At 41.5% G+C, this 18,264-nt stretch overlaps 1 protein-coding gene across 1 annotated transcript; it reads right to left on the minus strand.

Moving 5' to 3' along the window:
* Nucleotides 1-892: 892 nt before the first annotated feature.
* Nucleotides 893-18,264, minus strand: socs5b (suppressor of cytokine signaling 5b). The gene is made up of 2 exons (XM_085182633.1): nt 17,792-18,264; nt 893-7,869 (listed from the first exon to the last, which is right to left on the minus strand). Exon 2 carries the CDS (start codon nt 7,849-7,851, stop codon nt 6,160-6,162), a length of 1,692 nt encoding a protein of 563 aa, XP_085038759.1. The 5' UTR covers nt 7,852-7,869; nt 17,792-18,264; the 3' UTR covers nt 893-6,159.

Here is an 18,264-nt window from a genome sequence, read left to right on the forward strand (position 1 = left end):
AAGTCAAAAGTGAAACGTGGTAATGCTTGTCCTAAAAGGATTTTCGGTTAGGTTTTGGAAACAACTTTAGATACAAGTTTGTGTTTTTCTATAAAGCATTTCTCAGCTCTCAGGGACACACAAGCTGTTTTCTACAGAATCACATCTCTCACATTTTGATTTATGTGCACAATTATCAACACATAAGATGAGCTTTTTGCTTGTTCGTCATATTTTTTTTTTCTATGGAGAGACTTTTAGCATCAATACCATGGTTTTATATTACAGCTTCAGTAGCAAAGCTAAACCAATTTAATGGCTTTGTCAAAGTTAAACACTAATGTGTTGGATGTTTTATGTGTTTTTTAATAATTCACTTCAGAAAACTTCAATAAAGTGCACTTTGTGAAAACTGGTGGCTGCTAAACACAAGTTATTTCTTTACATTTTGCTACCTGGCTCATCTTCTACTTGCCGTTCTCTCTGAGACAGAATAATTTGTTAAATTGAATGAAAGTTGTATTTTTGAGTCACACACAAAACAGAGATTTTGATTGGTTCCTGTGTAACAGACTGACATACCATCCATACCAAGAGGCCAGAACATAAAATGTAACTGGGTGAGATGTGAACTATGATTAACACGTCAGCCTATAAATTGCAGGGGCATCCACACAGAGTCTGCCTCGAATAAGTGAGTAATAAGGGAAAGTCTGAGGTCTCTGCATCCATGGATGGTGTCCTGTACGAGTGTACAAAGTAGGATTTGGCAGGTGGGACAACACTAAGGATTGGTAGTTTTGAGTGGGGGAAAATAAGACAAACTAAACTGTAGTAAGCTGCAGTAAATCTACTTTTGGCTAATCCGGACGTGTAAGATGGAATAATAAAGGGGGAAAAAAATACATACACATTATATCATGGGCCAGTGTGGATTACACTTAACAGTTTTATTTGGAATATTAAGACAATGAAGCATAAGCCAAGCACCAAGAGTGACAGCTACAAGTGTCGCATCATACGGCTCTTAAAAATGAACAGGTTATACTGAAAAACAACTGTTTTTTTTCCTCTTTGAATGGTGATGCAGATACACAGAACAGACAGTGAAATGTGAACATGATTATGCCATTTACACGCTCCGAATTCTACCTGACAGCAGACGAAAGAAAGAAAAGAAACGGGTGAGGAAAAGCAGAAAAGAACAGAACGGCGATATTCGTCTGACGACAGTTTGGTCAGCCCCGCTGCAGCGGCTGTGGCCCCGGATTTAAAGGGCTTTCTGTGATTGGCCAAAACGAATAGGGCAGTCTGGGAACATCCCGGTGCTGCAGAGTGACAACCATTAGTTCCCATCACTGTCAAGTCCTGTTGCCTCGGCACCCACATCCACCCAGCAACCAATGTGCACATACAGCATTAAAGTGACAGAGGATTGCAACCATTGTTACACTACACTCCATTGCATATTAGGGAGCAGTAATAAGGAAAAATAATAATTCTTTCATACTTCTGTTTGCATAAAGCACTTAACCCAGCTTTCTAAAATATATATATATTTATATATGGGAACATGAAAAAATTAAATATCTCTTATTTATTTTTGTTTCTCTCTTTTTCTCTAGGATCTGACACCATGAGTCGTACCGTGGTGGTGGTTGGTTTATATGTCCTACATCCAGGGGTATTGCTATTATTTTAAGGGACAGCTAAGGAGACAACCATCTCTCATCTAGAGCAGAGTTTGTGGTTTGCCTCCACACACAAGGCTCTCATAGTGCAGCCCAATAGTGTCATACTAATGAAATGTTGAGCTTTTTTTGTGGTATTTTGTTTGGCTTAAGAACACAGAATATACACACACAGCTTTACCTTCCCTTTTTTGTGTGTGTGTGGGCTGGGTGTTGCACAGAAACGTGGCGCTGGCTAAATGTGGTCCATGTTTATACATCCCTGGCTTGGGGGGGAAGGGAGGGTGTGTGAATACCTGGGGTAGTGCATTTGTTAGAAGAAGTGTTGATAGTGTGTGCAAATCTGTGTGTGTTCCAGACAGTGTATGCACCACTGAAGAATAAAATGTCTTTTCATCAGGCTATTACATAAATCCATCATTCATACGTTGGTTTTTTTCTCACCTAAATCTACAGGTTATATGGCAAACGTGCTACGGTTAATGTCAGATATTTCCCATGGGGAAAACTGGGTTGAGAGGGTCCTGGGACTCTCCTTGCAATGGGCCTGCCTGAGAATAAGTGGGGAGGCGGGGGGAGAACTGGGGCAGAGAGGCGTTGTTCATAGGAGTCACTGTCGTCACCCCTCACATTCAACTCTGCCCGTCTCTCCACGGGAAACTCTCCCTGTGTGGCTCTGTCCGTAAGCTAACATACATCCACACACAAACGCACACAAACGCACCGAGTCTTCAGCGAGGTGGAGAAAACGACTCCCATCAACACACCCTACAACACCTGTGAAATATTTTAGGAGCACCGGCTCCCCCACCCCTCGTAACACTCACCCAAGTCTCACCATCTTCAGCTAACGCACACGCGCACACGGTACGCTCCACAAGAATTTGGACAGTGGAACATTTTCAGTTGTTTTGGATCACCAAAATGGTATAAAAATTATGAAAACTATTCAAATTTCTCAGTAGGTTTTGGAGTAGTCAAATCCCTGCGGGGGTGTGGATAGTGCAATTCCTCTGTTTTGGATCAAAGCAGACAAACAGTGATCCTCAACATAAGAGTGAAAGCAATCACTCAGTTCAGCAGGGATTAGTTGCAAAAGACTGAATCTGTTGACCCTACTTGTAAATTTTGTACTGAGAAGTCGACTAAAAGGTCAACAACTCCAACCACACACTTATCTGTTCCTCAGCTTGATTAAATCCAATATGCTGGACTAAAGACAGGGGAAAAACACTAAACAAACATGTCACTGTCCCAACACTTGCGGGCTGCTCTGCATAAAACAAATACACAATTAAAGTGCTATTTATTTAGACAAATCCCTTGTCCTCTCTGTGAGCATGCTGTTGCAGCAACAGGAAGCCAGGACTCAGCAAGCCAGCTACATCTCCTCCCTCCCTCCTTATTGTTCACCTCAGCCTAAACAGGACACCATCGTCACAGTAATGTCAGCGATGTGGCTGGACGGCGAGGGAACAGTTTGTATATTATAATAATAATAATAAAGAAAAAGCAACACAGACTGGACCTTACAGCACAGTGACCGTGGGCTCCAGAATGGCAACGCTGGCCTTTGATCTGTGTCTGCATATAGGATGCAGCACTTGTACTGTAGCAGCTGTGTGCTATTGCTAAGCTGCAGCGTGAGAGACAAGACACAGTGAGAAAGACAGTCTGACGTATGCGTAGTTTGGGGGTTTCATTTGTACAGTTCAGTGTGGAAGCTAAAATACCTCAAACATAGAAGTGCACATGCAAGAAAACTCCGTGTCAGCCTTATTCCACTCTTAAGACTCACGCCTGCCACTTCAGCTAACACCAGTGATTAACATACAAAGAGACCTGCAGTGCTGTTAGTAGAGTACTACAACTTTTGAGTAAACAAACAGTTCACAAAATAGCCGAAAAAGCTAATACTGGTTGGTGAAGTCCTTTAACCAATCGTGTTACCACCTGCAGAAAAATCCTCATCTGATAAATCCATAGAAACTGGACGACTGTTTAGCAGAGGAAAGGTATCTGGTAGCGAGTTGATGGTGTAGTGTAGTCTTACATAGTGTAGTAGGGAACTAGCCATTAATTGTTTGTAAAACCAAAATCTAAACTAGTTAAAGTCTAACACTACATAAGCTTTAAACTACTAGTTAATACATGTAGGTTTGTGCAAGAGCTTTGGTCACAGATGCAGATATAAGAAATAAATTATATATTTGTTCATGATTCATCCTTACTGATGGGAATTACATCTTTTAACAGCTGAGTGGGCTGACATGAGCAAACAAACAAAAACAGTTTGAGAACTCGAGAGAGTAGACTCGATGATCATGATCTCATCTGTATCTCAGTTTAAATATTTTAGTTTGAAACATTAATGTGAAGGATTACACCCTAATGAAACTACTCAGTCTCCACCCATCTCACCCTCCTTCGGTCATCTATACATTTTATTAAAATTTCAACTTATGTCAGTTATTTAAAAGCCAGTTATTGCATATTTACAACTACTCAGGAGACTGAACAAATACTTGTGCTGATGAACTGATTTTAATACTGATAGCTTAGTTAGATCATTCAACATGCTCACAGTAGAGAGTTAAGCTTAAAGCTCACTCATTACAGCTGTCTGACAAGCTGAGGATGAAAACAATATAGATGTGACAGGTTGGCTATCTAAACTGAAACATGCTACAGCAGCACAACTGACTCTGGACCCAACAATAAAGAACGGCTAATGCGCGCACAGAGTCAGAACAGATGTGGCTAATGCACACCGTTATTTCAATAATCTGCAAGAGCTTAATCAACATAGCACCACTAAAATGTTATCCATTATAAAATCTTTAATGTGCACAATAAATATTGAGCTTATTGCTCCTTCAACTCTTCATTATGACCATCTTCAGTTTTATTTGATGAGAGCCGAGTGGATCGTGCTGAGGCACCTCCCACTCTTGTTTGGAAAATAAAGTAACATATTACTGGACATGTATGAGGCACACAGGTTACGCTTAATAAGACATTATGGAAATGACAGGCTAGATAACTAAAATGAGGATATGCCCGCCTCTCAAGAGTTGAGGGTTCTCATCATTTAATACTGTAATTATGACAATGAACAGAGAGAGAAAGTAGCACTGCAGTCTAATCCTGGGAGTTGTTCTTTCCTATTTTAGAAGATTGTTGCTGAGCTTTTAAAATGCTCTTCATTCATCTATAACTATATGAAGTGTCTCATGACACAGCCCGATCTTGAACAAGGCTCGTTACTGCCTCACTACACTGTAAATCGACTTGCTTAAAGAGATAGTCTTTACACAGCTGCTCTCACTTCCTATAAAAAACATTTGTTAGGATTCTTTATTGTAACCAAAAGAACCCAGGCCTAGCTGCACTGATGTTTCAATTGTAATTACATATGTTGAATTCATGGATTGAGATTCATTTATATATTTGAATTTTTATTTATATATTGAATATACAGATATTGCTGATGCAACAAATGGATCGTGAGCTTATGGAGGCACCTATAAAACGGAATAAAATATTAACCTCGATTTCAGGAAGAACTGAACTGGGTGCATGTGTCCACATGCCAAACTGCCTATGGTCAGTGAAGAAGTGACAGGCTGCTTTCACAACTGCACCAATGACAAGATTTCCTCACAATCTGTCATGTTTTCAAAGCAATGCCACACAGGTGGAATAAAGCTGACAAGTTTAGCTTGCTTACTAAATGCCACACGGTCAACTGATTTATTAATCATCACTCACGATACTGCTCAAAGAGAAACTAATGTTCCTTTAGGACTTACGCATAATCCTTAGAAATCACTTGTTTTCCTTCATCTCTGGCTTCACTGATGCATGCAACGAGATGGCAAAGAATATGACTTATGTAGCTCTATCCATAGGACAAGCTCTGACTGCAGTATACCAAAATAGCACCTCCAGATCCCCTCTCAACCCACACACACACACAGACACACACACCTTCTCTTGTAAAGGTGCTCCACTAGGTGCTTTGACAAGCTAAGGAAGAAAAGTAAGAGCGCACAAAGTGAGCTGTACAACATAGCCATGTAAGCCTAAATAGCAATTTAGGATGAACGGGGGAGGCATGCAGGCAGGTCTACAGGCAGGGTGATGTTGTGGGATCAGGCAGACACTTAGCACAAAGCAGGAGAAAGGAAAAAAAAAAGACACAAAGCACTGATATTTGTGTCTCCCCTTCCTGTCAAAACAACCTGTTCAACGCAAAAACATGTGCTTGCCAGACAGCATTATACTGAATATAATCATATGTACTTTTGTGATGTAAGTAATAACTAAAACAAAGTTTAGAATGAATCTTGTATAGCTTGTTACACTTAAACTCGATCCCCCACCGGTAAGAAAGCCATATCAGTATAGCTTCCATTTTGCTAATGAGGAATTTCTAAAGTCATGAATTCCTCCTGCAGCATGTCTAACAGGCAATGGAGAAGCCGCCCTATTTGACTTTGAGTGGCGGTTCCCTCTCCAGCCAGCGAACTCGTACTTTCTGTTTATAGTGATACTCCTTGAGGAAGTCCTGCAGGGCAGGAGGCAATGGCAGAGACCCTATACCATCGTAAGTGGTCCAGCGGCAGATGGCGGCCCGTGCCAGGTGCTGCAGGCCAAAGGGGAAAGTCCGATGAAGAGGCGCTGTAAGCAAAGGTTCGAAAAACATGCAGGCGCTGGGGTCTTTATAGTGCTCCAGCAGTCCTGTGACAGTGGAAGAGTGGAAAACGCAAGGATCATGAGCGTCAAAGCTGAAGTTGTGGTTCCACTGCTCGATGCGTGCGTGCAGGGAGCGATTGTAACGGCGGAAGCTAACAGAGAAGAGGTAGTCCTCCTGGGCTGAGTCACGCAGCAGGAAGGTGCCCTCGGGCCTCCCATCCAACAGCGCTTCTGCCTCGTAGCGGTCCATTACGCCCCAGTAACAGGGCAGACCTGTAATCTCTAAAAGATCTGGCACCAGACAATGGATGTAGTCTATCTGAGTATGAACCTTCCAGGGACCGGGTTGTTGTCGGCTAAGGTGACCATCCCCTGAAGCATGCCTCTGCTTGGGCCTCCTGGCCTGCAGACAAAGGGTGGTCGAATCCTCCTCAGAGTCACAGTCCTGGGATGACGCTGCAGCCCCCAACAACTGCCCACAGGCTCCTGATGATGCAGCAGCCAGAGCGCTCCCGGCCCCTGTGACCCGGCCTTCCCCAGAGGCCTCTCCCATGCCAGGAGCCATTTTTGGTCCCAGTTTGTAGAGAGAGGATCCTGGCACTGAGGCCTCCAGGGTGTGGATCTGTGCATTGGGTGGTGGGTCCACACCTTCCTCGATGCTGAGCCTGCGGCGCTCGCGCAGACGTTCTTCCTCATCCTCGGGAGAGGGGTGGGCTGGGTCAAAAGCATCCAGAAGGGCAGTAGAGGAATGCGGGCTGACTGGTGCTGTGTGCTGTTTGATCAAGTGCCATTTGTGAGCAAGGTCGGAGCCTGGTGGAAAGGGGCAGGTCTCCAACATGAGCTCTGTGAGGTGAATCTTACGTTTGGAGGTGACGGCGTTCTTAGAGGAACGTGAGCACCTGCGAGCAGGCAGGGGTAAGCACAACCCAACTGTATCACTTAGCCGCTGGCGCAGAGACCGACCATTCAGACTGCGTCCTACTGATACAGAGTCATTTGTCTCCTGGATAGAGCTGACCCCATAGCGCCTGTCCCTACGGTTCCCACTCCCGCGCAAGCGGCCAGACCGCCTATCTGCCTCCAAAGAGCTTTGGGTTTTGGTGGAGCATGAGTGTTTTTTCTTGCCCCCCCACGGGGCATGACGGGAGTAGGAGTCTCTACGAGCCAAGGGAACACCCCCGGACCCACCCCGCACATCTTCAGCGTCCTTGTCGATAGTTATCTCTACAATCTGAGGTATGTCCGACACACAATTATGATGACGGCGCCCTGCTGTTACCACTGGCACTGGTAGGAGGCTTCGTGACGGGCTGGAGGCTCCTGATGCCTGTGCCCCACCTGAGCTGCCTCCTTGACCGATGTCCACCACAGAGTGGACAGTGTCTGCCTCAATCCTGCTTTCATGGGGTCCTGAACTGTTGTTGTGGAAGAGTGTCTGGCATCTGCTCTTCAGATTGCTCCACATGATGCCCACTTTCTTCATTAATAGGAGCCCTGGGACCTGAATATAAAAGAAGACAAAGCTGATTAACTCACAGGTGAGAACATCCCAACAGCAGCAATGGTACCTACATTTAACACTGAGGTACAAGCTACACAAAGAATGCCCTACATTTAAATTCCCCAGACTAATGTGCATCTAGTAATTAGACATGGTGAGAGTATAACGGGGCCAGAGTGTCTGGGAGGTGGGTGAGCTTGAGCTGTTGGAACAGCAGAGTTACAAGTTGCCAGGCAGACATGCAGGGACACAAGGCCACAGCTATAAATGAACCTAGGATCTGCTCACAGCTGATCTGCTGGTATGTACTGTATTACAGAGCCAGTCTAGACCTGACCAAAAACCTTCCCTGTAACAGCAGCAGACAGCGCACATGTATATTCACATACACTCTCACATAAGTGGTTGATTTATTACTAGTAGAATTTGACAGGGATTTGGAAGTTCCAGCACTAGAGTGCATTCTAATAATCCAAATTTTACAGTGAGCAGAGTTACTATAGAGAAGCAGCCAAAGATGCCAAAGCCCTAAAGGAATTCATAACCGACTATTTCTACAGCATTTCCTTTCCTGTTTCTGATGAGTTTTTTGACATCGTGGCTTTGTTAGTGTCCACACAACTGGCAAAATAGTAAGATGCGTATACCAAAACAGTATCTTCAGCCAAACAGCTTAGCACTTCTTCACACTAGTGTTTAGGTTTATATCCTGATGGTGCCGATATTAGCCATTTGCATACATACTGGTTTCCCAATTTATAACAGACAAATGAGAATTAAAGTAAAGAAGAGATGGGAGAAACACCCTTCGACCATGTTTGTGCCGCACAGTTCGTCCACTACAGAGCACTCTGTAACTTCACTATTAGCAACACATTTAATGCCACAAACAACAAATTCATAACTTATTGTGACGAGATTATTCCATTACATTATCTCAGCAGGGATTACATTTTAGGGAAATATGTTCATTATTTTTGTCTGAAAAAAAAGGGGGGGGGGGGGGGGGGAAACAAACAAACATTGTCCATGATTTTAAAATCGCTAAATATTGTATTGTTCTATAAAGAAAATCTGTCAAGGGTCTTTAGGGTCTTTGTTGCTAAAAGGAATTACAACAAATTACCCATTTCTAAAAATAATTTTAGTCCATCTTCAGTGAACTTTGAATGAAACAAGTGCAAGAAATTAGCACAGAAACCATATTGTACCACACTTAAAAGAACAGGCATTTAACGAGCTACTAACACAAAAGTTTTCCAGTCTCTCTGGAATCATCAAATCTAACTTCCTATCTTTTCTTTTGTTTTTGGTCGGTTAACTCAATCTTCTTCTGGGCTAAAACCTGTTACCCAACGATTATGAAACATCATGTCAACCAGCATGCAGAGTAAAGTTTACCTATAAATACTAACGAACACATCATGGTTCAACACTATCAGCTGTGACAGAAAATGTTACGCAAGGTAAGCAAACCATGCTGAGATTCAGCACATGACATTTGCTCAAGGCAGCTCACTACGTTTATCACAGACTTAGGACCTTGGCCCACTTATGGATTTGCTTTGTCAGAAAAAAGATGAGGACAGAACAATGAATCTCCTTTAACAGCCAATATTGGTTGCTATACCCCCCAAAAAAACAAACTGCAACACTGGTGTAGCTTACAACCCAGCTGGCATTACCCAAAGAATTTGCAATAAACTTCAATATGTCCATTGTATTTCACAACCCAGTCCATGCAAAATAGCTACCCGACAAAGGTTATAAATAGCCATGTAATGGTCTACATTTAATCTGCAAAAAAAAAAAAAACACAAAATGAACCTACAACTGGATGCCAGCTTCAAAGTGTGTACCTCTCTTGACACTGGCTCCATGAGATTCTAGACCAATCAGCTGGCTGATACATTTCTATCCTTGAGGCCATTCGCCATTTTGTTGTAAATGCACTGTGCTTTCCCAGAACAAACAGTCTAGTTACTTGTGAAATATTTCACTCTACTGCTCATTTTTCCAATTTAAAGACTTAATTTGCACAATTGTTATTACCAAACAATCTCATGTGATTTAGAACTCCACCCCCTATGTTTTGTGCGGTTTATTGACATGGGATAAGCTTATTAAAACAAGAGCCTGAAGTTGCAGACTAAGTGCTAAAGAAGTTTTCTATTTTGCTAAAACAGCCTTCAAAATTCAAGCAGATGTCATCAAAATTCCACAACGCAACTCCAAATTATTTGCGAGCAGAGGTTAACTTTTATATCACCACCTCATCTGTGCAGTGAATTGGTTATGATTATTGAAAATGGAAATAAAATAGATTTGATTGCATTATATAGGCTGTTTTATTTTGCAACAGGATTGCTTTCATACAAAGTTTGATAGCAGTGCCCACCAGTGAACAGTGAAATACTCACTGTTAACACAGCAAAGGCAAATCCCAACTTGAGCATAAAAGAGGTTTAGGTTTATATTTCGACTGTTCTGGCATCAAGTTGTATACAGGACAACCTTTTTAAAATGTCATTAATATATTTGGGTTAGAGCAGGGCGATATGACCAAAAATATTTATCACGATATAATTTGAAAATTTGCGATGACAATATAACCGACGATATAATTGACACTAGACAAAATACTTTACAACTCCACAACTTTATTAGTGCAAAAAACCCCATCAATGTATTTTCACTTAAACAAGCAGCTGTTTTGTATGTGCAATAAAGTTATATAAAAACGTAAGAGTGCAAATTTCTTGCTGACAGTTTAACCAAAAGGCATTTCCAGTGGAAATTGGCCGACATATCCTCAGCATAACCATGTATAATATCCACAAAACTTAAAAAGAGGTTATACACACACAATACGGTAATATTATGTTGAAGCACAGTACGTATCACTCCGCGAGGCTCCTGCCTACGATAGCCGTAATGCTCCGACAATCCATCAAGCGGTGCGGCTTCGTAGCTTAGCAAAGTCGTACTAAACCCTTTGACAGATTTTCGAGCACCGTGTACATAAAATCGTTTCGAGGTGAGTAAACACAACCAGAATTCATACATAAGGCACACGGGATTATAAGGGGCACTGTCAACTTTCAGAAAAATCAAAGGATTGATTTTAAGTGTGCCGTATTTTCCAAAAGCACGGTAATAACGGCCCGCTAGCATGCTCTAACAAAAATAGTGCTTTGTTGTGTATCTGAAGGACGAAAGCTAAACCAGTTCCACACCGAAGTTGCAGCATTTTTACAAACCAATTCTGGTTCATCCGTTTCATTCAACGATCCGCTTTCGCTCTTCTCATTCTGCATCGCCGCCATGTGCATATGTAAACATAGGCACTGCGCATGTGCGTTTTACCCATATTCTATCGCAATATTTCATTTTCCTATCGTTGCCCAAAATTACACCGGTATTACCGTGAACAGTATGATATAGCCCAGCCCTAATTTGGGTCATTTCCCATTGTTATTTTCACCTGCCAACTACATGTGATACCAGCAATAAGGTACGGATTTAATATTCTTATTGCGATTTTTTTTGAAAAATTTTTTGGGGGATTGGGAGCGACGGTCCAGATGATGACCATCCCAGACTGAATACACTCACCCGAAACAGTCAGCCTGCTAATAGTGACTTTGACTCATTAACCCAGGTCTATATTTTAGATGAAACAACTGATAATTTGAATAATTGTGGGTGTGCTACCAGCTCTACAGTCAAAAACTGCATTTCTTCATCTGAATGTGATGTACTTTCACTAAAGTTTCAACACACTGACTGTGTTTCCGCATTAAAAGACCGCTGCAACTGTGGCAACAACCAGTGTCAGCATCAACTCTGGCAAAGTTCAGACACACTTTTGAGCATTTAATTTTCTGTGTGTGGGACAGAGCTGCCCCGTGTCCCGCCCCTTGCATGCAGGCTCCAAAAGAGAAAGAGAGAACTGTCTTCTAAATAGGGAACAGAAAAAAAATGCACCACAGATTTATGTCTTAATAACTAACAGAGGAGCACAGAAAGATAAGCCTCATGTACCAATAATAAACGTGTTTTTTGTGTTGTTTTGGGTTTTGTTGGGGGTTTTTTGCCTCCAGTAACAAAACCAAAACATTATGATAACTTCAGCTTATTGATACTACAGTCTTTTATAATTTAGCCCTAGGGTCTGTTTAATACCTGGCTGCAGTACCCATCCCTACTCCATGCTCTGTAAGTGTCTGTACAACAGCGCTGATCAAGTTTTCTACATGGTCTGCTCTGCTGGATGTCTGTATTCAATGCGCTCAAGGGGTAGTGCCAGTAAGAAGAAAAAAAAGATTATTCTGCGGTCTAACTACCGCTGACTGGCGATGGAGTGATGAACTACACATCATTTCTAACGGCAACATACAAATGACATTGTCTAAACTGGTTAGAAATGTTTGTTTGAAGCTGGGTTTAAAGCCTCTCCTCTGCCCTAAACAATGAAGCCAATGTCTTTTTTCTGCAATAGACTCAGAAAACTTCTCAGCAACTTTTCAGCAGTGCTGGTTGTGGCCACAACTACATTACAAAATTATTATTTTTATGTATGTGAAACTGATTCTAATGCATCTTACTACGACAACAGTTTTCACAGGGTTTATGGTCATTACTCTCAAGCGCTGAAAACTAGATCATTCCTATTTGTTGCCGTAACAGTGACAGCAGTGGGGAAAACCCACCACTGTAAATCATGCCTTCACCGAGCCCACTGCAAAAACCAATTTATCAATTCTTGGCCACAGATTTTCCCCTTTTTTTCCTGTGGTTATTGTCACCCCATCAGCGCTTCTCAGAAAGAAAGCACTACAGACTTAAATTGCCCTATAACACAGCAAAATAATTGCCAACAGCAGTCAGTGAACTGCTTTCTAGTTTTGTGCACGTCATTGTAAGCGACAGCTTTTACTCTGCCGCTTGTAACAAGGCACATAAAAATTCCACTTTGTGCCAAATCTCCACATTGTATGGAAATCACAGAGATACACAAATATTATTGTGCCAAGTATGTGCATCTTATCTGAGCCAACAGTGCAGAGTAGATTAAATTAGCATATTGATCACTGAGTTACCAAGTCAAAAACATTTGACAGGGTTTGGCTTTTAAAAAAGACTTGGGTGCTCTTAGGGTATATTAAAGTTCAGTTTTTAGGTTTGAATTAGTCACAGTAACAAAACACAGTTAATCTGTAACTGTCAGAACAGCAGAGGCTAAACCAAACTTGTGCATACTAGAGGTTTGAATTTATATCTGAACTATTATGGCAACATTTTATAGGTGAAAATGATGCCTTTGCCTGTGTATCAGATATTCTTACTGCCATTTTTCACTGTTTTTACCAACAACAACAAAAAACCTGTCAGATTACTTGGATAATGAAATCAGATGTCACAACTCCAACTCCAAAGGTCAGTTCTTTCTTCAGCCACTAGTCTGCATAACCAAGCTTATGATGTTTCTGGGACCTCCTTTTTCCTTCACGTCAACAAGGTGCTGGAAACATTCCAGAGATTTCGGTCCATGTTGACGTGATTGCATCACACAGTCGATGCAGAATCATCACGTGCACATCAAGGACGAACATCTCCCGTTCCACCACATCCCAAAGGTGCTCTACTGGACTGAGATCTGGCAACTGTGGCAGCCATTTCAGTGCAGTGAAGTCATTGTCATGTTCAAGAAACCACTTTCAGATGATCTGATCTTTGTGACATCGTGTGTTATCCTATTGAAAGGAGCAACGAGAAGATGTGTACACTGTGGTCTTAAACGCTTAGACACGCTGAGCAGCAACACTCATACAGGCTGTGCCATTTAAACCATGCCGAGCTGGAACTAAGGGGCCCCAAATATCCCCCCATTCCACTGCATCTGAAATGTTGATATAAAGCAAGATGGACCCATGCTTTCATGTTGTTTATGCCAAAATGTGACTCTGCCCTCCAAATGTCACAGCAGAAATGGAAAAGCAACATTTTCCAGCCGTCTATTGTCCAATTTTGGTGAGTTTGTCAAAAAAAAAAGAAAAAAAAGAATGTAGCCCCAGTTCTCAGCTGACAAGAGTCGCTTAAACCACATTTCTTCCATATTCTGATGCACAGTTTGAACTTCACTAGGTTACCTTGACCATGCCTATGTCTAAACGCATCAACTCACTGCCATGTTACTAGCTGATTAAGATATTTGTGTTAGTAAGCCAATGGTGTCCCTAAAAAAGCAGCCGATGAGCGTACATTCATAAGAGAGTAACGGCCAATCACAGCTGCTGTGCATCGCAACTAGGGCTGCCACGATTGGTCGACTAGTCACGATTACGTTGACGACTAATTTAATAGTCGACATGTCGTTTGAAGCTTTGTAAGATCCCAAAAGACGCAGGAATAAGTAGTAGGATTTAAGAGTGTAATAACGGACTGAAACAGAAGATGGCAGCACTGCATGTACAAGGATGCCAGCTGTCGTTAAACCCCGAAGAAAAAGAAGCTGTGTCCCAGAATTCATAGCACGGCCCTGCTCAGTTTCCAACAATGGCGGCAGCTAGTTAGTTTTAATATTACTCTTATTATTCTTTCTGGGTCACAAAATAAATGTTTAGCATATTTTCAGGCGAGAATGTAGCCGTGTAAACCTCAAATATCTGCTCAGTTTATCAAGACACCACATACTTTCAAAAGCGCTCCGACGATTTCGGAGACGTCTGTTACCCACCAGCTCGATAGCTAGCCGGGGGCCAAGCTTACGCAAATCGTTTTCAAACCCACCGCCGTCTTTCGCTACTCAAGTTAAACATGATATATAAGTCACTTAGATAACTTAAAAATGTCATTGTTTGGCTTTTTTTTTGTATTTTATTTGTTCCTGAGTAAATCGTTTGGCTGAGATTAAAGTTATAGTTTTTACACAGCTGAATAAACATCAAGCAGACAACTGATTATCAGAAGTGTTAGATGCTCGAGAATTTACTCCGGTGTCCTGTTATATTTTAGATAAATTTAATAAACTATCATCTTGTCTTTATTTTTAGTTAGCACATACCTTAAACACTTAAAGCTGTAAGCTAATGATAGTTATATAAGAGCAGATGCTGCTGGTGCAATAAGCTGTAGCTTTACATCCAATGGATGATGATCTGATTAGTCGACTAATCGCAAAAATAATCTGTGACTAGTCAAATATCAAAATAATCGTTTGTGGCAGCCCTAATAGCAACACAGTTTTATAAACCAGTATAAGTTCATCCACTTTAAGTTATCAGATGACATACAGTGTAGCAAAAAGTATAACAGACTTAAGTGGAACACGTTATGCATGTTCAAAGGGTTGTTTCTCAGGATTTGTAACAAGTTTAAAAACCTGTCTTGGTCAAATATTGCTCAAACATGTGGAAACCTGCAGCCTGCTTTAGACATTGAGACTAGCCTTTTATTGATGTAGCACAAAATCAGTATTAGTTATGTAAATCAGGATGTGCATTCTCCAGTGTAGTAGAGGGATACGTATCATTTTAAGAATTTCTAAACAGCTAATTCAACTTTTTAAAGCAGCAATATTATTGCAATCATACTATATTTATATGTCTTCAGGAATAGATATTAAAGCCACATTTGACTTTTCCCATTGTGGGACTAAACATCATACTAATGATCATGCTTATAAAAGTGCTTTATGTTTAAACTGCCAAATGTTGAAAGGCACTCCAAGATTTGTTCGAAGGGGTACATGGCTCAAAGTGAACTGTGTGTCCAGCCAATTCAATTTGAGAAAGCAAAACATGCAAACAACAGCCTCTCATTTGCCAAAGTTTTGTTTGAACACAACAGTTTTTCTGCTCACAACCTAAATTTGCCAGAAGTTTTCTTGATTCTGTAACTGTACTGTCAAAATGAACAAACCACTGAACTCCAAAGTAAAAGTGCATGCTCCCACCCTGCTGTGTGTCCTCCAAGTTGAACTGGAACTGTGAGGCTAATATTATATCAGTTACATCTCAAGAGCTTTTCCATCCCGGATTGTGAGAGTTATTCTTTATCTTGCGAATCAGTTCAAAAAGCCCCAAAAACACAAACCATGCAATGTTCAAGTTTACAACAACTATGACTACATAGTCCCTGGCTTCCAAAAGCTATAACTATACAACTACTTCTCATGCACAAGTATGATTATATCATAAACTTGGCACCATATTCCAAATCTCCTTTGACAAACAGCTAAAAAGAAAAAACCAACAAAAAATAAAGAATACAAGTTTGCTGGTTAGTCTGACAGTTTTATGTCCACAGTGACACTAATTCAAACAATTACCCTAAGATACACAGAAGCACAATGCTCATGTGTTTCATGAAAACTGGCACCTATAACTGAAAATCTGCCAACTTGTACTTCAGTCTTATCTGTTCCTTGTTCTCATTAGTGTGGCTACTGTCATACCAGACATGCTGGCACTGACTGAACAACTGCAAACATACAATCACTAGCTTTCAGGTCAGTGCATTTAATTAACACAGAATAGCACAGACCACCGTATGTCCAAATACCCAATCTGTGTGATAGCAAATATTAAAGAACTTTTGTATATTTCTAATTGATAAAGAACAGACAACACACACAGGAGCATGTAGACATGCGTCTGCAATTAAAGCCAATTCAAGTGTGAGACAGTCCTCCTGAACCTTCTGACTTTTGCTGCTGTCAACAATGGCTGCACCAAGTGTGATCCAGTCCACAGCCATTTCAGCCGTCCTGAAACAGAACTAGGCTACTTCTCCTCTCCGACAACCCAACACACCCATTCTCCTGGGACCACACTGATCTAAGAGAGGTCTGGAGAGAAGACAAGATTAAGGGAGGATGCCTCCCCTGCTCAGACCAGACCAGAACAGAGTTAATGAGTTATTTGTAGCTCCTCACATTATAGAAGATTTGTGGGACATGCCATGCAATAAGAAAAAATCAAAACGGATGAGATGATTGTTTCCCCCCATCGCTTAAAACGTGACAAACCCGGTTAAAATACACCTTTGAAGCAACATTTTCATCCATACTCAATAATGCACTACTTGAACTGAATCAACGCTTTCTCCACAGCAATTATTCGACACCCGTGTTCCTTTGTTAGTTGTTTGAGCTTAGTACATCGTTACAAACACATCATTTAATAAATATATACTTTTTTAATCTAAAAAGAAAATCTCAAATTACTAAAAAAGACATTCTTCCAAATCCGTTTAGATGCCATGCTAATTGCCTTAAGTTATACGATTACAAAAACAGTCTTCGTTTCAGTGCAATCTTGACAGGTCCGTTATAGTATCGTTGGCTACATTACAGATTCATGTGCTATTAAAGTCAACAGAAATCCGACAATCGCGTTAAAACGTTATCATAGCTGGTTCATAGATCTGGCTGGAAGGCCTCTCGGGTCCTGGAGGCCCCACATTTTCCCTGTCCCAGCCAAGTTAGCTCACTTGCTAACCCGCTAACGAACCACAGCCAGCCCCCCGGACACCTCTAAATGTAACTATTGAAAACGTTTTACAGGCTCATAATTGCCGAGCTAGCTCGTGGACTGCAGTCATATAAATATAATGCTTAAAAAAGCAAACATTAGAGATTTTTGTCATTTAGTTGGCAAAAGATATAATCAAGTTACTGTCCAGGCTTGTGAACTGTCAAAAATGCTAATTGTTAGCATTCCCCAGAACGGGAATTTCTAGCGTTTTAGTTAGCTTTGGCTAACTAACTAGCTAGCGGAGTTAGCATTTTAGCTTGTTAAAAAAAATCCACATTTTTTTTTAAGTTACCCAGACGGTCCTGTGTACTATTAAATGAGCCAAGAAGACAAACGTGACAAGTTCGGCAAGAGCAGATTAGTTTCTAAATTTCATATCTTACCCGTGTGTCTCCTGAAAGCTCTATTCAACAGCTCTCTTTGTCTGCAAAAAATGGCTATTAAGAGAACTCAGGCATATATCCCCCTTGCGGACCACGGTGTCGGCTGAAACCACTGAAGGTACACGAATACTTGACGGTATCATACCGGCTATTTAATTTATTAATGTAAAATATATTTAAAAAACTAAATCGTGCGTTAAGCGCCGTGGAAGCCCGTTCTTCATTATGGTGGGGGTCTTCTTTTCTGCCGTGGTCGTTGCTGCTTCTAGCAACCAATATGACGGTAGTCTGAGCAGACACAGAGTCGGAGAGGCGGACTGTGCTCAACGTGAGGGATCCCGACTGACAAGGGCTCGGTCCAATGGAGCAAAGGGAAAAGGCGACCACTTCCGACGAAGCACGCGGATAGGGAATGCCCCGCGGCTCGCTCCTCGTGATGGGCATCAAGTGTCACCAATGAACGGAGAGAGGAG

This window comes from Neolamprologus multifasciatus, chromosome 13, assembly GCF_963576455.1.
Source record: "Neolamprologus multifasciatus chromosome 13, fNeoMul1.2, whole genome shotgun sequence".
NCBI lineage: Eukaryota > Metazoa > Chordata > Actinopteri > Cichliformes > Cichlidae > Neolamprologus > Neolamprologus multifasciatus.

Excerpts from the sequence above, each read along its gene's own strand:
- socs5b (XM_085182633.1), bottom strand. The coding sequence starts at position 7,851 with ATGAAGAAAGTGGGCATCATGTGGAGCAATCTGAAGAGCAGATGCCAG.